The 23,550-nt window shown below is 43.9% G+C and overlaps 1 protein-coding gene across 8 annotated transcripts in view; it reads right to left on the bottom strand.

Annotated features, from left to right (window-relative positions):
* Positions 1–23,550, bottom strand: part of SNTG1 (syntrophin gamma 1) — a 468,099-nt gene that overhangs the window by 162,059 nt on the left and 282,490 nt on the right. For all 8 annotated transcript variants that reach the window (XM_061598525.1, XM_061598581.1, XM_061598554.1 and 5 more), the window contains 3 exons: positions 20,586–20,643; positions 19,445–19,488; positions 19,310–19,351 (listed from right to left, as the gene is read on the bottom strand). In XM_061598525.1, coding sequence (XP_061454509.1) covers positions 19,310–19,351; positions 19,445–19,488; positions 20,586–20,643 — 144 coding nt within the window. The remainder of the gene's footprint in view (positions 1–19,309; positions 19,352–19,444; positions 19,489–20,585; positions 20,644–23,550) is intronic.

Genomic DNA, 23,550 nt, shown 5'->3' with positions numbered 1-23,550 from the left:
CTCAAAAGCAGGCACAAGCGAAGTCACCCTTCCCTGTATGGAATCAATCCATCTCTTGTTTGGCCTTCCTCTTTTTCTATTCCCTTCTGTTTTTCGCAGCATTATTGTCTTTTCTAGTGAATCATGTCTTCTCATGATGTGTCCAAAGTATGATAACCTCAGTTTCATCATTTTAGCTTCTAGTGATAGTTCTGGTTTAATTTGTTCTGACACCCAATTATTTGTCTGTTTTGCCTAGAATGCCCTCCCTTGTCCTTAACATGGCTGCAACCATATCTACTCAGAAGTAAGTCCTATTGAGTTCTATGAGGCTTAGTTCCTTAATAAGCATGCTTACAGTTGCTGCCTTCAGGGGCATCTATCTGTGCTCCCATCTAACATCTCTGCAACACTAAGCTCCTTTCTTCCAATAATGGCCTGGCCTGAGGCACGTAAACCGTTCTTGCCAGAAGCAAGTAAGCTAGATTAAATGTTCCCTAAAGGCGTTGAACTGTGACCTGGCAGACCAGGGTTTGAATCCCCACACAGCCATGAAGCTCCCTGGGTGACCTTGGGCCAGTCACTGCCTCTCAGACTCAGAGGAAGGCAATAGTAAACCATCTCTGTCTGAGTACTGCTTACCATGAAGACCGTATCTGGGATCAACTTGAAGGCAGTCCATTTCCATTTTGCATCACCCTAAGCTTGTGAGAAAGAATGACCTTGTCACTTCAGATGGACCTAGGAACACCCTATTTTAGGAAAGATTTCTATTTTAATCTCCAGAGAATTTTTTTTTAATGGTATGCTCCAAGCAACTGTGGTTGATACAATGTATCATGTTTAATGATATCACTAGGGCCCGCCCTGTGATGTCACTAGGGCCCGCCCTGTGATGTTACTAGGGCCTGCCCCCTGACATCACTAGGGCCCGCCCCCTGACACCACTAGGGCCCGCCCCCATTTTCTCAGGTTTTTGGATGGTTCCGACCTGGCAACCCTAGATACGATAGCAATGCCCTGCATTCTCTCTAGGCATATAAGTTCTTGCTACAATTTCAGCTCCCCTAATTACTTATAATTCATAAATCTGAAGTTCCTATCACAGAAAAATATAAAGCGGGGAAAAATGGCAAGAGCTACTGGTAAGGTCAACTGAAAGGTTTGTTTGCCTGTGGATGCCTGTAAACTCCAAACTGCAGCTCCTTGTGTAGTAGCAGACTAACTGGAAAGGTAAATTTTAACATCTCTTTTCAATCAATTGGGAACGTAGAATTCTAGGAAAAAACCCTGTTAATTACCAGTTCCATATGGTTCTAACTGTAACGTGGTAAGAATTTAAATTACCATGGTGTAAATGGTCAGCTGAATCCACCCCAAGTCATGAAAACTAGTTCAAAAACTCTGTAACAGAAGCTAGTTTCAGCTGTAAAAACAAAACAAAACCATACTCTGCTATCACCATCCTTATTTCATAAGATATGCACACTATAGCACCATCTTTTCAATGTGTGTGGTGTCTCCAGGTTTTGTTTCACAGAGACCACAAGTTGTGTGCCTTCAGTGGAACCTCATACTACACTTGAGTTAATTCATATATCAGTGTTTTCTTTTTAATCAAAATATTATTTTGTAGCAAATCTTTCTGGATAAATAGCTTTTGAGAGAAGATTCACCACACACTGTGCTATATTGTTGGCATAAGCTAGCAAGTTCTAATTTAGACTTTTAATAATATTCCAAGTGGTGGGACATTTGGTGAATTCCATTAATATCTTTATGGATTTCTCCCATGCAATGATTGTCAGACTTGCTGTTGGTATGCAGATATAATAACTTCAGTATTATACAGCATCGTGCTAGATACAAGACTACAATTCTGTGGGAATTGTGTTTTGAACAGGCCAGGACTAAATAGTATTAAAAAATACACGTGTCTACTATAGTTTCTGTTCAGAGATAAAAACCAAAAAAACACCTAAATAAGTTTCAGAGGTAACACTACTTGTACATATCCATATGCCAGAGCAATTTCTGATATTCAGAAGTGGGTGCTATTGCTTCTCTGGCCAAAATGGTGCCACCAACACACAAGAAGGCAGTACCAGCAAAGTTTGCAGAAGTAGAAGTGGAATATTTAGAATAAATTACCCTGAGGAGGAATCCCCCCCCTCCAAAAAAAAAGAAAGAAAAAAAGCCAGCTCAGTGATGACTGAGCTTGCTCAGTGGTCATGGAGTACTGACTGACTGTTGGGGGATGGGAAGAATGAATGGAAAAGGGGATCATGCATGATGGCATGACTGAAAGACTAAACAGGAACACTCCACATGCTGCAAGATTTTGTTGTACATTCAACTAATATTTTTTTAGTTTGTAGTTTTTGATAGTTTGATTTAAAAATAACATTTATATAAAAATAAATATAAAAAATAAAGTTTCATTCATAATAACAATAACAGCAATAATAGCAACATTAATTGATAATTGAAAAGCAGTATGGAAACAAAACAGAAGCTTTGTAACAGAATTTTCGCTGTATGATTTGTTTTGAGGATTTTTAAGACGCTGATCTCCTGCTCCTTAGGAAGGATAGCTGAAAGAATATTTCCCCCCACTTTTTATTGTTTTTAAAGCATTATTGTTCAGTTCTGGTGAACTTTTATTAAAAGAAAACAAATAATATATCCTGAGATATCTGTGGTTTATCAAATATAGACCTCACAGTCACTGAAATTTTGGACAAGGATTTTGGTGTGCATTTCCCCCTTATTATCAGTTGTCTGTAATGACGCCTACTGGCCCTAACACACCAGTTGTAGTTTAAAAATTAAATGGAAAAGGGCTTTCCTGTAGTTATTAATTGTCTTATCCCACGACGACCGAGGAAGAGTAGCAGGTTCTCCAAAGTCAGACCAGAGCTCTTTTTCCCACCAGGGGTAGCTACTTCCCATCCTGGCGTTAAAATCACCACAAATAAGAAGTAAGTGGGAAGGATAGTCACACAGAAGGCTGTCCATGAAATTCTCCAGGTCATTCCAAACGGGCAACGTTAGTCTAGAAGTTTGAGGTGGAAGATAGCCATTAACGCATATAAGGGGATAATTGATTGATTGGATGAGCCATACGGCCTTGTATAATTAAGGCCTGGCAGATGTTAGGAAGTGGACCGGGGATCTCAACAATTTGTACGTCTAATGATGTAGCAATCAATATAGCCAAGCCTCCACTAGCACATCCAAAAAGGGATGTTCTCCTCACCGGTTGCACCCAAACTTTAAATCCTTGTAAGAGAAGAGGGTTGGTTTTCCAGGAGCCAAGTCTCCTGGAGACAGATGATGTCAAATGACTGTAAAAAGGAGGTGAACTCCAGGTCCACCAGTTTATTTTTCCATCCGGATATGTTCCAGGAGAGTAGATTTGTGGGGTAACCAGCGGAGGTTTTGCTCAGTACATGAGACTCCCTAGAGGGAGGCAAGGACTCAGCAATTCCAGCTTGAAGGAGGTCATCACTCGGTTCACTCAGCGCAGGAAGGAAATTATGAGGGACCTGCCTGCCAACTAGAGATTTATCAGTGACCTCAGAGATAGAGCTCAGACAACGGATGTCACCGGGGGAAGATGTTTCATCCTCGAAGCGTTTCCTAAATAAGGCTTCATCTTTAGGGGAGTTACACGATTGCCCTTGTGGGGGCATAATTGGGGCAATATAGAGGTAGTACGCTTTACATCATTTTGAGGTGTCCCCCAGAGCTGAAATTATCTCGAAGGCTGTGCTCCGAGTGCTGATGTTTGAAATAATTGGGCCAACCTGAGTGCCGGAAGGGCCAGCTGGAGACACGTTCTTTCCGGGGGAGCCCAGTTCATCATCCTTCAGATAGCACATGTCAGTCCAAGAAGGGTCATAGGGTGGCTTGGGGTTGTTTTTGGAGTATCTAGTGGAGGGGATACTCTCCTCACAGCTGGAAACATTTTTAAAAGGAATTAGATTAATTTCCGCCACAGTCTGTTGTTTAGTATGATAAGGGACCATGGAGCAGGAGTTCTTTCCAGATGATTGGATAATAGGATCCACCAGATTCTGATCCCACATGGTTTCTATATTACAAGCTGAGCTGTGTTGTTCTACTTGCAATTTTTCCAACAGAATTTTGAGCCAGTCCAACTTTGTCACGATTTTGTTTTCCTCTTCTGTGGGTAAACCTTGAAAAGATTATATTAGTTGCATCTCTTCTGGTTCAAACTGCCCGGACGAGGACACCGGTGGGGTGCCTGCTCCATCCTGGGGAAGGGAAGCAAGGGGGGCAAGACCTGGAGAGGAGTCAAGATCTATCAACTGAATGGTAGCATTGAGAGCAATTACGCCCTTGTTGGTTTTTAGTGGAGGATGGGAAGGGCCCAGAGGCATTGGAGGAGCCGTGTTCTCAAAAAATCTGAAGACTGAGATCCCATGCACAATAAGGGCATCTCTGTTGTCATAAAGCACTCTAGCATGGCTCTCATTCCTGAAGGTGACCACAGCACGCACAGTTTTGTAGTTATAAAAAAGTAACCAACATGGTTAATATTCGATATACATATCTGCCTGCAGGATGCAGTCTCCAAAAGTTCAAAGAGATGAAGTTTTCGCTTGTGTTGGGATAGTGAACCTTCGGGTTTAGGATAGTTCATTAGAACTAGCTTACGCCGGTTCAAGACAGGGTTCCAGTAAGATTTTTTAGGGTTTTCCCATGGCAAGTAATCTGTTGGCAAGGAGGGAGGCCCAAGATCGCGTGATATCAGTTCCAGAGACGGCTCCGAAGGTGGATGAAGTGGGAGGAGGGTACAGTGCACGGAGTGGGACTGGGGGGGGCAAGAACAGAGCATGCTACTTTATGTTTTGCTTCCTTATTAGGGGCCCCGTGGTTTTTAACTCTAAATTCGGAGGCGGAGACTTGTCTAACAATTTGAAGAGTTGGTTAAACTTCATTTTTCTATATCATTGAGGTTTAGGGTTCTTGATGTTCTTACTCTTCTTTAGAATACCCTTCCGCGGCCACTGGGGTTTTTATGTTTTGAGGAGTGCCTGCTCTCTGCCCTAGGGTGTGAGGCGGGCTTGGGTATTTGCTGGCCCTCGTCTTTTAAACTTGAACTTGGTGGCTCACTGCCATTAACCTGTCCTGTCTTCCTAGAGATGTCCACCAAGGTGCTTAAGAGGCTGTTACACTCTGAAAGGAAAGATTTGACAAGCTCAAGATCCTCTAACATCAGGAGGATCCAGCCTTCTACTGGAACTTTGGCACCTGATGACGAAGTAGGTGGGGGGGGTGTTAAGGAGTTCTTTAGACTCCACTTCATTCAAGCTGTCTTCTCGCACTGTGGGTATTGTTGGATTCAAGCCCTTTGGTTGATTGTCAGCCCTGGGTTGCAAGAAAGTTAGTTCCTCAGCAGCCACCAGCTCCGTTGCTAGGTCCACAAGGGCTGGGTCTTCCCTTAGCCCATGGATATTGCCTTTGTAGTACTGGCCCTAACACCTAAGGCAGTTGGGCAGTTTGACATTATGGTTTCCATTTTTTTAAAAAACAAAAACTCCCAAACTCCATTGGAACTCCATTGGCCTCAGTGACACTAAGTTTCTTTTATCCAGTTTTGAGTGCTTCACCAGTGATGGCTATTCCTGGACAGGGATAGCCTGACCATCCATGTTCTAGTAACCACACACATGGATTATTGTGTTTCATTCTCCATGGGATTGCCTTTCAAGATGGTTCACAAACTGCAGCTGGTGCAAAAGGCAATAGCCAGAGATTTTATGGGACTTTCTGTACAGGACCATATTACACTGGTCTTAAAACATCTGCATTGACTGCCAGTTCATCACTTATCCCAATTCATATTAGTTTTGATGTATATAGCCCCTAAACAGCTTGGGACCAACTATCAAAAGGAGTGTCTCTCCCCATATTGTCCTGCATAGGCTTTAAGATCAGCTGGGGAGGCCCTATCGGTTAGAGGAATTGTGACCTGCCAGAGGGCCTTCTCAGCATTAGCACCCAGGCTTTGGAACACTCTCTCCCTTGACAGTTGACTGGTAACTACACTGTTCATTTTCTTGCACCAGCTTAAGTCATGCCTCTTCCACCAGGCATTTCAGACATGATTTTATTGGACCTGTGCTGGAACTGATTGGGAAACACAACACTTTTACTGTTTCAGTTGAATTGTGCTGTTCTATTATACAGCCACAAGAGTGGCTGTATACTATAGCCAGCGGGGATTTTTCACATTCCGCAATGTTAAATTGAAAATACCCCACATGCCATTCTGATGCTTCCCATAAGCTCATTTCAAAATAAAACCTTACAAAGCTTACAGTCCTGAACTCAGAAACGCTTGCTTAACAACCCTCTAAATTTTCATGGCAATACACAAAACAGTCAGAGAGAATAGAGAGTTCAAAGTCTAAAAAGAGAGAAAAAAACGCAGAGCCCTTTTGGACTTTTTTCTGAGAGTTCTCATAATCTGTTGAAATTCATTAAAAATCAGCCATGTTCACAGAGTACCTGTAATCCTAATACTGACCTTGCCCAATACTCTGACCATCTTCTGCAGTTTAAAAGTTAAAAAAATGCCTGGCTGATTTTTAATTAATTTAAGAAATTTTGGCTTGAAGCCAATGATAACGCGGGGCATGCTCAGTAAGAACACGTATAAGGTCCATCTTACTTGCCTTTGCTATTATATTATCCTGGCAGGAAGAGCAACATTTCTCTTCTTACTAGGAGTATAGCCCTGAAGCAAATGGAGCTACTGGGCAAGTCAGAACCAGTAGGAACTATAGATGTCCAAATGGTTTGCTACAACTAGGGCAGGGGCAGCCAGTGTTACCTTTTTATTTGATTTTATGTATGATTTTAGCTATGCTTTGTTTTATTTGTACACTGCTTGGAGAGCTTTTTTAAACAAGCAGTTTATAAATCTTCTGAAAAAATAAACTTTAAATAAAAAAAAAGGATATCCTAATCATAAATCTCTAATGTCATGTCTAGATCTCATGAAGACTTGTGGGGTACTTTTAGTCCCCAGGTGCAATTTTTATTGTGTAATTCACACATACGTAGACCTATAGGGATTTGTCACAGTTTTTAATCTGTACAAGATCCCCAAATTTCAGCCAGTTACCACTTACCATCTTCTTTCTGGTCCAAAAATACTCCAGAAATTGTATTGTTCACTCAATATGCATGGAGAAGGGGTCAACGTATACTGCTCAGAAATATTCTACTTCTTCTGAATGTGTGGTTTTTTGGCCCAAGATGCTTTACTAGTGTCAAGCACGCTTGTGGTGACCAAATAAACAAACAAAAGGCTTCTGGGTTACAAAGTGACCCCACCCTTCCACTGGAAATTTCCATTGAATATATTTGGAGTCCAAATATACCCCAAAATCAGCCAGTGTGATTTTTTTGCTAAGGAACAGTTTTTGCCAACAAGTGAAGACACTATGCAGGGTGAAGACTGAGGGTCTTATGCAAATACAACAGGAAGCTTCAAGGCATTAAAAAGTTTTAAAAAATGAAACCATAAAACTTTGCATTTGGTGCTAACAAAACGTATTAAAATGCACAGTATATTTTTACATTGTCATCAATTTAACAGACTTGAGGAAAGCTCATCTTCTGTGAAGCACTGAAAATAACAGCTTGCAAAGCATTGAAAACAACAGCACCTTCCATTTAACATATACTCATTAGATATGGGCCAAAGCTCTCTTGGAGAGAAACATTAAGACAGAGAGAGGATGAGATGACCTGCTTTTGATCACATCAAATATTTGTTTGCACCAGATTTATAATTAGGTTCTTGTTTATCATCCTTCTATACACTTTTCTTGAACTCACAAACAGCAGAGCTGTGGGATGCTTCATAAAAGATAAAATGTGTTTGTTTCCCAGGAAAGAGATGGCTATAGCCAGATGCTGGTCCCTCTGTTAAGTTGCATGGTGTCTGTCGCAGCACCAAATAAGGTGGAAGTGAAGAAGTGACACGAACTAATCACACATTCAAAATAAGGGAGGAAAAACTTATATGGATCCTTATTATCTTAAGAAAGATTAAAACCATGGATAGTGTGTGTGTATAATCCTACCCATTTATGATTGAGCAGAACACCAAAGTCTAAAGCAGCCTCTTTCAGCCCTCAGGTCTTTAAATGGAGATGCCAGTGAACAAACACAAGCTTTCTACATGGAAACAATGGCTCTGTCATCACATCTCCCCTTTTTTAAATCCCCAGCTTAATGTATAAGGTGACTAACTAGGGAAATGTCTTGCAGAAATATTACAGTAGTAGATAGAAATGATTTTGCTTTTTCTCAGCACAGCCCATGGAACCATAAGCACAGGCAGGACAGTTGGCCTTATGCTATAGGAGGGTAAGGTTTGATGGTGAAGCAACAGAAAAGTGGTTAGTGAGGAGCAGAGGTGTCACAAGATACTAAGTAGGGGAGCTTGCAAAACTACATACCCTTCCTTGATTTCTATGAGCATAACTGAGGCAGGAAGCACAAGCCACCTCATGTGGGCTACATAGCCTGATTATGCTTGAACATCATCCTCAACTTGTGGGCCAGAAGAAGGTAGGGGCTCCAGTGCTGGTGGCTCCAGATGTGGCATCTTCTTGGATGGGGGGAGGCTAAAGAGGGTTTCTCTGGATTGGGAGAAGTCCACTTTGGCCTCCCCTCCTTCCCCCATGATTCTTTAAATCAGGGGTTGCTGTGAGCACACATGCACCCTGGTGTCCATAAGATCCCCTGCACCCACTGAAATTAGGCTTGATAGTGTGTGGCATGCACTTGGTTGCATTGTGTACATGGTGCCCATGAGAATTTCTCCAGTTTGCAGATGTGCCCATGGGCCCAAGAAAGTTGTCAACCCCTGCTTTAAAAGGTAAAGAAGTGTTTTGACACTGCATGATCCGTCACCTGTGATCATGAAGGCTGAAGGCCAACCCCCATTATCCCAAGATGAAAAAGCCAATGGCCAGCAATAATAAAAGTTGTAATTCAACTCCCAGGCAGAAGAAGATGCTGCACTGTCAATAAATTCCACACATCTTCTGCACCCCTCAAAGAATCATGAGCAGACATGAAGTGGTACAGGCTAGCCTCTTCCATCCAAGAAAGTTGTCCTTGCTGGTGCCACTGCTGCTGCAGTCTGCAAACTCATTCTGGAAAGGCTTTGGGGACCATGATGGGATGGAGAAAGGTGGAATCCATCCCCACTGAATGGCTGGCCCAAACAACATCCAATCCCCAACAATGTTTTGAAGGTCATCTGGATCACTCAAAGAATCCTAATTCAGCCTTTCTACTCACCCATTTCCACTAAGGAAAATGGACCATTGGTCTCACCTGAAGGGTGATTTTCATATGAGGACGGACATCACTGCGGGTATTAGCTCCACCTGTCGTGCGAAGGCAAGAATGTCTTTGAAGTCAAGACTAGGGGCGTCAAGCCCCTCCCACTCTCCAGTTCATTTGCAGCGAGTCTATAGAGAAATATCTAAAAATACAAGAACAGGGCCAACAGGCCTGCCAGCAGGAAAATAACATGCATAATAACATGACTCTAACATAGCGAAATAACAGAACTAGCAGTCTTGACTTCACTAGTAGCTTTAAATGCAATAGCGTAACAATAATATATAACGGTTTAGTAAAAAATCTATGCATCCTCCAACTGGGAGGGTCGTGATGGCCGTCCTCATATGAAAATCACCCTTCAGGTGAGACCAATGGTCCATTTTCCATATGAGGCTGGCCATCACTGCGGGATGTACCAAAGCAGCCCATAAGAGGGAGGGACCACCCACATGCTAATCTTCATTAAGAACCTGTTGCAACACTCGTCTGGCAAAAGAGGCATCGGCAGAGGCATAACAATCTATTTTATAATGCCTTATAAACGAGTGAGGGGTAGACCAAACAGCAGCCCTGCAAATATCAGCAACAGGAGCATTAGTAGCAAAAGCAGCCGAAGTGGCAGCTGACCTAGTAGAATGAGCTGTTATACTAGCTGGAACTGGCAGCTTAAGGGACTCATATGCTAAGGTAATACATGCCCTTAACCAACGGGATAAGGTAGAATTGGCTACTTTATGCCCCATAGACCTTGGATGAAAGGATACAAACATAGACTCCATTTGTCGAATCTCCTGGGTCCTAGACAGGTAGGTCTTGAGAGCCCTCCGAACATCCAACGAATGCCAAGCCTTCTCTAGAGGATGAGTGGGGTTCGGGCAAAACGAAGGGAGTACAATGTCCTGATTGCAATGGAAAACTGAGTTGACCTTGGGACGGAAGGAAGGATCAGTTTTCAGCACAACAGAGTCCTTGTGAAAGATACAGAGATGGCGGGCAGAAGACAATGCGCCCAGTTCCGAAACTCATCTGGCAGAAGTGATGGCGACCAGGAACAAGACCTTGAAGGACAGTAGACGTAAAGGCACAGTCCTAAGGGGTTCAAATGGTGGGCGTTGTAAAGCTTGTAGGACCTTGGACAGACTCCATGAGGGAAAACGGTGGATTACAGCCGGTGAACATAAAGCAGTGCCTCTGAGGAAACGTTTAATGAACGGATGTGAGGAAATAGGGGCACCAGTGGAGGACACTGAAAGGATGGACGACAGAGTGGATGCATGTCGACGTAGAGTGTTGGGTCTGAGTCCCATCAAAAAGCCGCTATGGAGATATTGCAGCACCTGATGCATAGTGGCCTGGGATGGATCGCAGTGGTGAGACTGGCACCACTTGGAGAAAGCCACCCAAGTATGTTGATAAATACGGGTGGTAGATGGTCATCTCGAGGCTAAGATAATATCAATAACAGCTTCAGACAGGCCAGCCGACCTCACATGTCCCCGTTCAAAAGCCATGCTGTTAGATTGAGCCAAGTGGGGTCCTGATGCCATACTGGACCCTGGGATAGAAGATCTGGCCTGACTGGAAGTGTCCAAGGATCCATCACCGACATTGCAAGAAGATCCGAGAACCACGGTCGGCGTGGCCAATATGGTGCTATCAGAACCAAAAGTGCCCTCTCGCTCCGCGCCTTCCACAAGGATTTGGCTAACAGCGGTATGGGAGGGAAGGCGTAGAAAAGACCGTCTGGCCACGGTATTGACAGAGCATCCACTGCTTCCGCTGTTGTGTCCAGGTATCGGGCAAAGTACCTGGGAAGCTGATAATTGCGACTGGAAGCAAACAGGTCGATTGAAAAGACGCCAAACCGACGCTGGAGGCGATGGAAAATGGATGGATGAAGTTTCCATTCTCCCGGAAAGACCTGTTGTCTGCTGAGCCAGTCTGCTGTCACATTCCAAATCCCTCTGAGATGCTCTGCTTTTAGGAATTGTAGATGTTGTTCTGCCCAGACGAAGATGGGGGAAGCTAGGTCCTGCAGAGGACGGGACCTGGTGCCCCCCTGTCTGTTCAAATGTGATTTTACACACGTGTTGTCCGTTCAAATGAGGACATGGTCCAAAGGGAACAGAGACTGAAAATGAAGTAGAGCTAAGTGGACCTCCTTGAGCTGCAGCCAATTGATGCTCTGGGTCTGTTCTGCTGTGGACCAACCCCCCTGAACATACTGGGAGTTGCAGTGTGCTCCCCAGCCGATGAGACTAGCATCTGTAGTAACAACAGTCCTGCGAGGTTCTCTGAACGGAGTGCCCCTGGAAAGATGTTGGACCCTCGTCAACCAGCGGAATGAAAGGCGCAGTGCGGGGCTCAGAGGAACGGTGCAATGATTGGAGTTGGCAATGTCCTGTTGAAAAGGCAACAGAGCCCACTGAAGGTGGCGAGAGTGGGCTCGAGCCCATGGCACAATATGGATGGTAGAGATGAACATTCCGAGCGCCCTGGCTAGAAGCATGATGTCTGCGTTTGTTTGTTGCATCAAGGACCTCGTGATGTTTGTGATGGCAGTTATGCGATCTGGAGACAGAAACACCATCGCCTGCAGGGTGTCCAACATCGCCCCTAGATGTAGTAGGCATTGGGTCAGTTGAAGATGGCTTTTGTCGAAGTTGACAAGCCAGCCGTAGGCCTGCAAAACATTGAGGGTGAGCGTTAAATGACGATGAGCTAGCTCCTCCGCTATGTCCAAGAGGTGATGTACAGCTGTCTGCATGATGCTGTGCCTGGTCGGCGCCCTGGGGCAAGGGGATAGATGGAATTTGTCTGGTGCGGTCGCCCAAAACTCTATTGCATAGCCAGAAGAAAACAGGTCCCTGATCCAGGCGACCTTAGTCAGACGCAACCACTGGTCTCCAAACATAAGCAGTCTGCCCCCAACCGGTAGTGCATTAGTACTGTTTGCGCTGGCGAGACCCTCCCCTATATGAGGACGATGAGGTACCTCTGCGCCCTTGGTACTGACCTCTGCCCTGGAAACGTCGGTTCCAGGTTCCCCTGAAGGGACTGGAGTCATAGGATCGGAAGTTGCGGCCTCGTCCTCCTGGCCGCATTCCTCGAAAGGGCTGGTTATTGCGGAAGGAGGGAAATCGCCTGAAAGGCCTACGATCGATGTTCTTGACAGTGGCCAAAACTGGTTTGTGAGCGTCTTTGGGATCAACCAGCACTGCCTTTAGAGCTTCCTCGCCGAAGAGCAAAGATCCGGAGTAAGGTGCCCTGGAGAGATTCACTCTGGCCGTAGAGTCAGCTTGCCAGTGGCAAAGCCAGAGGGTCTGTTGGGCAACTATCTGAGTCGTCATGGCTCGTGCCCCCAGTTGAGTGGCATCCAAAGTAGCATCAGCTACAAATGCCGCTGTCTTGCGCAACTTTATCAGTGACCTTCTGAGAGAAGCAGGATCAGGGTTAGGGTCCTCTAGAAGATCATCCAGCCACATCATTGCTGCCCTGGAGAAGATGGAAGCTGATGCAGAGGCTCGCATGGAGAAAGCAGTGGCCTCATGATTTTTGCGGAGAGCGAAGTCTAATCTTTGCTCAGTAGCATTCTTTAGTTGGGATTCTCCTTCCCTAGGCAAAAGAGATCGCGAAACTAGGCTAGCGATCGGCTCGTCTATGCCGGGAATGGCCAGCTTGGTGGCAAAGTCAGGAGCTAGAGAGTAAAGTTTGTCAGCCAGGTTCTTGAAGCGGCGAGTTTGGAATGGATGAGACCATTCTTCGGTGGCCAGTTTAGCGATGGGATCCGGCACCGGGATGTAATGCTCAGTAGGTACAGGAGATTTGAGAACCCTGGCTCCTTTAATAGCTGGAGCGGCAGCTGTTGGGGGCGCAGCTTGGAGACCAAGGGTGTTAACCACCCTGCGAGCTAGAGGTTGATAATCTGAGGCATTAAACAAGCGATACGATGTATCCTCCTCATGTTCCGAAGAGTCACTCCATTCGTCTCCTTCAGCATGATCAGCAAAGGGTGACTCCTCCCCATATGAAGTGTCATCAATACATCTGCCTCTAGCTACGTCAAAAGGATTTGGGGAGCAGGAAGGATTTGCCTCATGACCTACATATTGGTCCATAGCGTGTTGAGGTATGGCGGGGACTTGTGGTGGTGACTGCATTTGAGTAAAAAATGACAGCATGCCCTGAAGTTGTGAAAGAAACTCATGAGACAGCTGCAGCCCCGTTGAAGCAGATGGTTGTGCCTGAGTAGGTGGCTCAGTGGGCTGTGACGTAGGATAAGCCCTGTGCGGCAATATGGGAGGAGGCTGGTTAAGTGTTGGCTGAGTAGGAAAGCCAGTAAAGTCCTCCTCATCGGAAGAAGCAGCGGGGGAATGAAAGATATCCGTTAGCTGTTCCTGGACTGCTGAGGTGGGGTTCGGAACAGAAGCATAGCGTGGACACTTCGGTTTGCTGTGGCTGGAAAGATGTTTAGTCTTAGCCAGTGCTTTGGCATGCTTAGTCTTAGTTGCCTTAGATGGTTGTGGCTTGGCTGTCTGAGACATGTCTGGCTGTTCCGCCATCTTATATTCACTATGGGTGCAGTACACGGCCACAGCGGGGGCAGAATGTAGAGACCCGAACAGGCGCACTACACGACCATAGAGGGGGTAGAATGCACTGGCAGATGGCTAAGTACACGGCCACAGAGGGGGCAGAATGTACGATGGTAACAGCGTGAATGTAATGCAGACTAGACTTCAGACTTGGTACACGGCCACAGAGGGGGCAGAATGTACGATGGTAACAACGTGAATATAATGCAGACTAGACTTCAGGCTTGGTACACGGCCACAGAGGGGGCAGAATGTACGATGGTAACAACGTGAATATAATGCAGACTAGACTTCAGGCTCGGTACACGGCCACAGAGGGGGCAGAATGTACGATGGTAACAGCATCAATATAATGCAGACTAGTTCAGGCTTGGTACACGGCCACGGAGGGGGCAGAATGTACAGTCCAAGAGCTTGTGCACAGAATAAAGAGCCTCAGCACACGGCCACGAATGGGGCAGAATGTACAGTCCAGCAACTGAGATCAGAGCCACAGCCTTGATGATGAGCAGACAGTTGCAATGAGCAGCAGCAGTAGTCGTGTGGAAAAGAAACCCTAGTATAGTTATAGGGTCCTATCTGCAACACACATACAGGGAGCCCTTGCAAGGCAGATCCCCCTTGGTTAATACAGGAGAGAGTAACAGAAAAGGCAGGGAAAAAAGGGACAAACAAAATGGCGCCCGTAAAAAGAGCGGGAAAATATGATCAAAAAATGGCAGAGATGAAGAAGGAGCAATGGCGGACTTGTACCAGCGAACTGGGGCAGGGGCTGCCCAGCACAGTCTCACAACAGCAGCCGCGGGGCCGATAAACGCACTCGCGGCTCTGAAAAAAACCCAAGCAGGGAACGGCCAGGAGAATGTTGTAACGGGTAAGGCAGCAGTAGAAAAGCAGCCGCAGCCGCTGACTGCAGAGCTCTTCGCAGCAGGGAGTTTAAAGCCACGGAGTGAGGCTCAGCCCAAGGATAAAAGCCGCTATAGGAGAGCCGCAGCCACAGGCTCCCGAGGAGTGCGGCAGAACCCAGGAAGGTATTCTCAAGCGGCCAAAAAACGTGGGTCGGGAAGGCTCAAAACAGGTGGCGGGATAACGCAGGGAGCCGCAGCCGCAAGCTCCTGCCTGAGAGTAGAGAGAACCGCAGCCGCGGTCTCCCTAAGGACGCCACGGAGCGCGGCTCGAGGCAGCCCAACAGAGAAAAGCCGCTACAGTAGAGTCGCAGCCGCAGGCTCCCGAGGGATGCGGCAGAACCCGGGGAGAAAATAACTCAAACAGCCAAAAACGTGGAGAACCGCAGCTGCGGTCTCTCTAAGAGCCGTCAGGCAAACAACAGGGGAAATAAACGGCCCGGGCAAGGGAGAACATCCCCCAAGGAAATTCCCCAGGAATCAAGTAAACAGTGTTAAACACAAGACAGAGGGAAGGAAAGCACTTGGGAGACACACAAGTAACAATACCTCCACACCCTATCAAACAAATACACAAACAAACACTAAAGACTTAGCTTAATGCTACGCTATAGAAATGTCAATCTTGTTCGTACGAAGGCAAGAATGAACTGGGGAGTGGGAGGGGCTTGACGCCCCTAGTCTTGACTTCAAAGACATTCTTGCCTTCGCACGATAGGTGAAGCTAATACCCGCAGTGATGGCCGGCCTCATATGGAAAATATGCGCATGCCAGATGTAAAACACTTCCAGGGGAGAACAGAAACAACTGCTGAGAGTCTGGGGCCAGGCACGGTGGTGAACAATTTGATGTCCAAAGATGTGAGATGTTAATGCATTATCAAAGATAGGTAAGGAGAGAATAATAGCTGCCAGGATCAAGAACTCCAGGATCTGATACGCATCACAATGCAGGAGTGGAGGGTTCAACTGTAATACCCTGCCTAGAATAGCACATTGCTTAAATCTTGCTGTAGTCCTTTTACTGAAGTGCCCGCACCCTAAGTTTCTAAAAAAAAAACACTCAGTGAAATCATTATTGATTCATTTGCATTTGTTTGTGTCTGCTTTGTTGTGATTAATTGCATGAGAAGAGTCATCTATAAAAATATCCAGACTTGATCAAAGGTTTGCAAACAAGTACCTACTTTACATCTCTGCCTAAAAATATTGTTAAGCATTTGTCATGTGCAAAAATGTAAGCATGACTGGCTATGTAAATTATAAGTGAAAAGAAATATTCATCATAGAAAGCATAATCAAGTTAACAAGAGAGCCAGCATAACTTGGCTTTCATTTCATATCTTGCTTCACTGACTCTGAACACAGAACAATGACATAGCAGCATGGCAGAATAGCACTGCACTCAAAGATACAACTGAACCTTTTCTTGAAGTCCCAATACCTCATTTTGCACCCACTGAGAGATTTTCTGCATTAGCTTAACTACTGACTAAAGTAATCTGATCACTGTTGGAACACCAAGGCTTGAAGACACAGTAAATAAACATCTTAGCCTCAGTATACAAAAGCCCAGCAAAGGATTTTAAGTTTCTTTGTAAACAAACCAGACTCTGAAAGTTGATGAGCTATATATAAAATAACCACGAAACTAAAAGTGAAGTATAACTCCAAGAAATGGGATTAGAAAAATTATTTAATTCTTTATTGAGCATCATATAATGCAATATACAATTAAGATTAAAAGAGTGACTTTATGAAGCCAGAAACTCATTTACATTTATATTTGATACATTTTGCAAGTGTCTGTGTCAGTATCTTTTTTAAAAAAGCTACAATTCCCTTGAGTTCACATCTTTAAGGCATTCTTAAATCACTCGACTATGCAAGACATCTAACTTTTAGAGTCAAACTGGCTGAGACACTATTCAAGCAATCAGCAATTGTGTGAACAGCTAGTGTGACGGGCCCAATCAAAATTGAAACCAGGTAGGAAAGACAAAGAGGGGATTTAACTCATTGCCCCATGCTGCAGTCCCAATCCAAATTAGACCCCCCTCCTTAAATAATTTGCATTCGAATAAACAGTTTGATTGGCACCTTAAGTGGCTCGGGCTTGCAGGAATAGCGTAAGGAAAGCTAAAACCCAGAATGAGCTGAGGCTGGCGAGGGAAGCGAGGAACAACAAAAAGGGGTTTTTCAGATATGTTCGAAGCAAGAGAAAGACCAAGGAAACAGTGGGACTGCTGCTCAATGAGGATGGCAAAATGTTGATAACAAGGAAAAGGCAGAACTGCTCAATGCCTATTTTGCCTCCATTTTCTCCCAAAAAGAGAACAGTGTGCAACCTTGCATCGGTAGCAATCTCAGTAAGGAGTCGGGATTGCAGTTCAAGATTGATAAGGAGATAGTCAGGAAATACCTAGTTAACCTAAATGAGTTCAAATCTCCAGGGCCTGATGAACTGCATCCCAGAGTATTGAAGGAACTAGCAGATGTACTCTCGGAACCTCTTGCCATCATCTTTGAGAAATCCTGGAGAACGGGAGAGGTGCCGGAGGATTGGAGACGGGCAAACGTCATCCCGCTCTTTAAAAAGGGTAAAAAAGAAGATCCGGGGAATTACAGGCCGGTCAGTCTGACTTCAATACCGGGAAAGATATTAGAACGGATAATAAAAGAGTCCATTGGCAACTATCTAGATGACAATGCTGTGATTAGTAGGAGCCACCATGGGTTTGTCAAGAAAAAATCCTGTCAAACTAATCTCATCTCTTTTTTTGATCGGGTCACTAGCTTAGTAGATGGTGGAAATGCTGTAGATGTCATCTATCTAGATTTCAGCAAAGCGTTTGACAAAGTCCCCCACGACTTTTTGATTAGCAAACTGGTCAAATGCAGACTAGATGGAAATACTGTCAGGTGGATTCACAACTGGTTGGAAAACCGTACTCAAAGAGTGGTCGTCGGTGGCTCTGCTTCGGACTGGAAGGTGGTTTCGAGTGGAGTGCCACAGGGTTCTGTCCTGGGGCCGATACTCTTCAACATTTTTATCAATAACTTAGATGACAGGGTGGAGGGAAGCCTTATGAAGTTTGCAGATGATACGAAACTGGGAGAGATAGCTAACACAATGGAAGACAGGAATAAAATCCAAAGGGACCTGGATAGACTAGAAAATTGGGCTGAAATTAATAAAATGAAATTCAATAAAGACAAATGCAGGATTCTGCATTTAGGCCACAAAAACAAAATGCATGGGTACAGGATGGGAAATACCCGGCTTAGCAGTAGTGCGTGTGAGAAGGACCTTGGAATTGTAGTGGATTGCAAGTTGGACATGACCCAGCAGTGTGATGCTGCAGCAAAAAAGGCAAACGCGGTTTTGGGCTGCATAAACAGAGCTATAGTTTCCAGGTCGAGGGAAGTAATAGTCCCACTATATTCTACATTAGTCAGGTCTCATCTGGAATACTGCGTTCAGTTCTGGGCGCCTCTTTTTAAGAAAGATATAGACAAGTTGGAGCGGGTTCAGAAGAGGGCGACGAGGATGATAGCTGGAATGGAGAACAAGTCTTATGAGGAAAGGTTGAAGGAACTTGGCATGTTCAGTCTGGTGAAGAGAAGGCTGAGGGGTGACATGATTGCACCCTTTAAGTACCTGAAGGGCTGTCACATAGAGGAGGGTACAGATTTGTTCACTGCTGCCCCAGAGGGTAGGACTAGGTCTAATGGTTTTAAGTTGCAGGAGCGTAGATTCAGATTGGACATTAGAAGGAACTTCTTGACAGTAAGGGCAGTTCGGCAATGGAACCGACTGCCTAGGGAGGTGGTGGGATCCCCTTCGCTGGATGTCTTCAAGCAGAGGCTGGACAGCTATCTGTGGGAGATGCTCTAGCTGTGGATTTCCTGCTGTGAGCAGGGGGTTGGACTCGATGGCCTACAAGACTCCTTCCAACTCTATGATTCTATGATTCTAATCATACCGAGCTGTTGACATTTAGGGGTTCCACTTTAGACATCCATGCTCAATGTGTGGATGCATAATGTTGGACGTGGGACTAGTAGCATGATCCTACTCCCCTTCTGCCCATCAGAACCCTCCACATGATTAACATGTAATGGGGGGCTCCACTTAACCAGTCATGATAGAACTGCTTAAACGAGGTAGGCAGAATACATAAGAAATAAAGTACCTACAAATCCTAAGAAATAAAATGCTCACTTTTGCTGTAACACAACTGAGGTCAGTAAACCTATTCCACTATGAGGCGAAAATATTGAAAGACAGAATGGATCATTTAGCAACCTTGGAGGAAATTGACTTCTCTACTTACAGAACAAAATGATGAACATTGTGAAAGAAGTGCAGCTATGTCGACCTACATTAGAAACCAAAATGTTTTAGAAAAGAGAGTATAAGCTCACCACTTCTTCATGCCTGCATTTTCTTACATTAATCCCATTAATCTGTTAAGTAAAAAAAAATATGTTGAGCATAGGATTCACTCAGGTCAGACTTTGCATTACTCAAATGTGACAAAAGTGAATAGGTTTACCTACCTGTAGAATTGCATCTCCTATGAACAGCAAACCCGAGAGTTCCGCTGATAGAAACAAAAGAAGGAGAAAAAGGAAAGGCATGCTTTTGATTTCAACCCTTTCCATATTTTTCCATTGGCTGCATCCATGGAGCAAGGTGTGAATAGAACAACGAGAAATAGGTGACAAAAGGAAACAAACTCATGGCAGGTTTTATATTTATACATAAATTTATATTTTCTGCAACTATTCAAACTTATTGAGAAACTTGATTTCCCCTTTGCATCTAGAACACACTTCTAGTCTTGAATCTCAAGATGTAAGGAACAGCTGTCATTTGATAATGCACTACTACAGCTCTCATTTGTAAATGTAGTGTTAGGATTCAAGGTTGGAGGGGGTCTTGAAAGGATGATCTGAGTGAGATCAGGTAGGGATTCAGCTAGAGATGGTTATAGCCATCTATTTACGGTCCATGTAACTTTCCATCCAGTTTCTGCATGAAATCTGCACATTTTAAAAAGAACTGCATAAAATGCTCTCGGAATAAAGAGAAGTGCTAATTCAGATGGACAGCCATGTTCCTATCTGCACATTAGTATGAGATGTGCATTTAGTCTGTGTTATACATCAAGGATCTAGCCAAAGAAGAGGACTGCTATGAAAATTGTTCTTGCTGGCTATAATCCACTTTCCACTTGTTCCCCTTTGGCTTTATCCTCAACTATTCTATGATTCTCTATGATTCTATGATGCATATAAGTATACCCTGGCTCTGGATGCACAAATGGAGTTTCATGAAAACAGAAACTTCTCATTCACTTGGGGAATGCTTGGCACACTGCATGTCCACCATGGCTACTATACTGGGTACAGACATCTATGCTGCTGATAATCTATGCTGCACGTTAAAAAGTTTCAGTGTGGCAATCTGCCCTTCATAAACTTGTATATAAGAGGGTTTTAAATCACGTGAGACTAAAGTTCACAAAGAAAAGTCTATTTTACTTAACAAAATGTTCAAAATACTCCTGCCATTCAAATTTAAGACCTGTATTTGCAATTTTTTAAAAAAAGCTATGAAGACACCTCAAAATAAAGGTATAAACTTGGGGATATTGTACCTAACCTATTGAGAAAATTGTCTGGCACAGAAACTTACCTCGTTGTTCTTTGGAAATTTTGGAAACAACCACTGGAATATTATGCTCTGCTCCTCCCTAAAAGATGAAAATAACCATATTTTACTGAGTCTGTTGTCAACTTCTAAATATTACTACATTTCCTTGAAATTTTAACTTTGTTGTATTCAGAGGGGAAACGGTTTTCCTTTTCCTTTTAATAAGAAGCATAAGAATGTAATCAATTCTATTGTTAAGGAGGATAAAGGCTATTGGCAGAGCTTGGAAAAGTTACTTTTTTTAACTACAACTTCCATCAGCCCAATCCAGTGGCCATGCTGGCTGGGGCTGATGGGAATTGTAGTTTAAAAAAAGTAACTTTTCCAAGCTCTGGCTATTGGCAGCATCAGCAGAGCGGGGTGTGAACAGAACAATGAGAAACTGTTGACAAAAGAAAGCAAACTCACTGCAAGTTTTCCCCAGATTCTCCAGAGATTACTATATCAAGTCCACTTTATAAAAAAAAGGAAAATGGGCATAGTTCTGAAACAGTGGCCATGCTGTGATCATTTCTTGTCATGCTGACAAGGAACAGATAAACAAAGGCATACAATAGAAAGCAAGACTTAAGGACATTCAATTGAAAGGAATGTGAAGGTTTTCTTTGTTACTTTCTACTGTTTTTCTCATTCTCACATGCACAGAAGTCAGTTAGAAAATGAATAAGAAATATGGAACAAAAGAAAAGGAGAATTATAAGAAAGATAACAGGTGCTCCATGGGGGGGGGGATGAAGTGGAAAACAAAATAAACTACTTAGTTTGATAGTTTCTGTGCTTTATTGTCTTTTTCTTTTTAAAAAAACAGAATAAAGAGCACAAGCATTTCATCAAAATATGCTTCAGTTGCAGACAGAGAGCTTTACTCCTTACACTGTCTAGTCCTAGGAGCAACTCAGAAACATCAGTGCTAATATCAGATCTCATCTTTTTCAAACAATGTATTTATACTTCTTGCCTTTCCAGAAATGGCCCCTTTGAAAGTATAAATCAGAATACTCTACATTTGCTTGCCCTTTCCACACCAAGGTTGTGCTGTTCAACTCACATGATTACTTCATCAGCAGTTCGTACAATGGTGAGTGTCATAAAGTGCAGCAATCAATTGCTTGCTCATATTGCATCAAATGTCATCATCTGAGATGGCTCTTAGGAAACTCATCACTTAAGCGATGGGAGACTGAGGCATCATAAGAAAGAATAATCCACAAGGACATATCTGTATTGGCTTTGGGTATATTCAAGTAATTTCTTTCTCAATATGTGTTGCTTTCTTCTTCTTCTTTTTAGTTTCTATATATGCAGAAATAGAACTATCTTGTCCAAAGGAGTCTAATGCATGTATGATTCTCTATCCACACTCATAAGGCACGAGATATTTTCTTACAACTTTTCCAATAAGCTTTGGTTGCTAAATCCAATGCATAGAAAATTAACTACTCCATAACTAGTTTCACCTAAATGGTAAAACATGATCCAAACTCACTACTCTATCTACTATGCTTGGGATGAGGAATCTGTGACTCTCCAGATGTTGCTATACTGCAGTCCCTATCATCACTGCCCATTGGCTATGATGGCCAAGACTGAGGGAAGTTGGAGTTCAACAACACCTGGAGGCCCACACACTCCCCATCCCTGCACTATGCCATACTGATCCTGTGCGCAAGAAAAGCTCATGGGAAGCGTGGCAAAAATGCATATATTGAGAGGTTTGTGAGGTTTTTTTGTTACAAGGAAAAGGTTGTAACTTGTATATCCTTAATGGATATGGACTAAGGGAGAAAAACCAACATCTACTAACTTGTAGAAAAACAGAAAAAAAGTGGATTACAGAGATGGGCACAGAGAAAAACAGGGGGCACAGGAACTAATGTCTTCGAAATCATGACCAATAACCAGAAAACCACAAGTGTTATTTGCGTATCAGACCCTATTATGACTGCATATCCTTTGGATCAAACCCTTAGCTCATATTTCATTTTGATTAGCCATTAAGGACAACATACAATTGTTTGTGAAAATTGGGGGGGAAATTAAATGGAAAAGGGCCAAGACGTAAGTTTCAAGAAGCCAAAAGTATGGTATTGGACCCTCCCCTTTTTTTTTAATGCAGACAGTGTTTGTAGATGGTTGTGTAGCAGGGAATGGTGGGATCTTCACAGGTTAACATTTGGTTGTTGCAATGAGGCCACGAGTGGCAGTTGTCTGCCCAGCTTCAGAGAGAATGTGTAATCAGAGGCCCACTCTAACACCTTATCAGCAGAGGCCTGGCTCCAACAAGATCTAAAGTCTGGAAAGCTTTAGGGAAGATGTGTAATCACAGGCCCGACTTAACACCTTCTTGTCAGCAGAGGACTGGCTCCATGGAAGACATGATGTCTGGCAGGCTGCAGGGAGGATGTATGATTTGGCCCCGATTGGTTAATTGTCTCTGGTCTGTGGCTGGGGAATTTTGCCATAAGTATGGGCAGTAAACTCTAATGTTTGTTCCTCTTCTGGGTCCCATCATGCCTACTTGATGTTGCCCGGTGAGGTTCCATTTTGCCATCAACTATCCTGACTGTTATCTCTCTGAGGAGAGGTGGCTAACCAATTGAAAGCCTCTAAGTGAGTACTAGGCTAGACTAATTAGTCTTTGTTGTTTTCTTTATTGTCATTGAACTCCCTATGTTTTACCTTGCCCCTCTTGGGTGTGGATATTAAGGAACCATTTTGCTGCTGTAACTGTGCACCCCTTTTATTCTTTAATAAATTTACTTGTATTTACCAGTGTGTGTTCATTTCAGGAGAAGGTTAGTTCTAAACCTGGTACCTTGACCATTGACTATGACTACTGTATAAATTGGATGTTTTCCTAAGGCTGCAGGAAAAGGAATGTTTCCTTGGCTCTTGCCCTTTGGAATTTCCGGCAAGTTTTCTGGGCTCTGAGTTTCCCCGTGGCTCG

The sequence above is a fragment of the Rhineura floridana genome, chromosome 1, assembly GCF_030035675.1.
Source record: "Rhineura floridana isolate rRhiFlo1 chromosome 1, rRhiFlo1.hap2, whole genome shotgun sequence".
In the NCBI taxonomy this organism is placed as follows: domain Eukaryota; kingdom Metazoa; phylum Chordata; class Lepidosauria; order Squamata; family Rhineuridae; genus Rhineura; species Rhineura floridana.
Note: the sequence above shows the minus strand (reverse complement) of the source record. Positions and strands in the feature narration are given on the sequence as shown.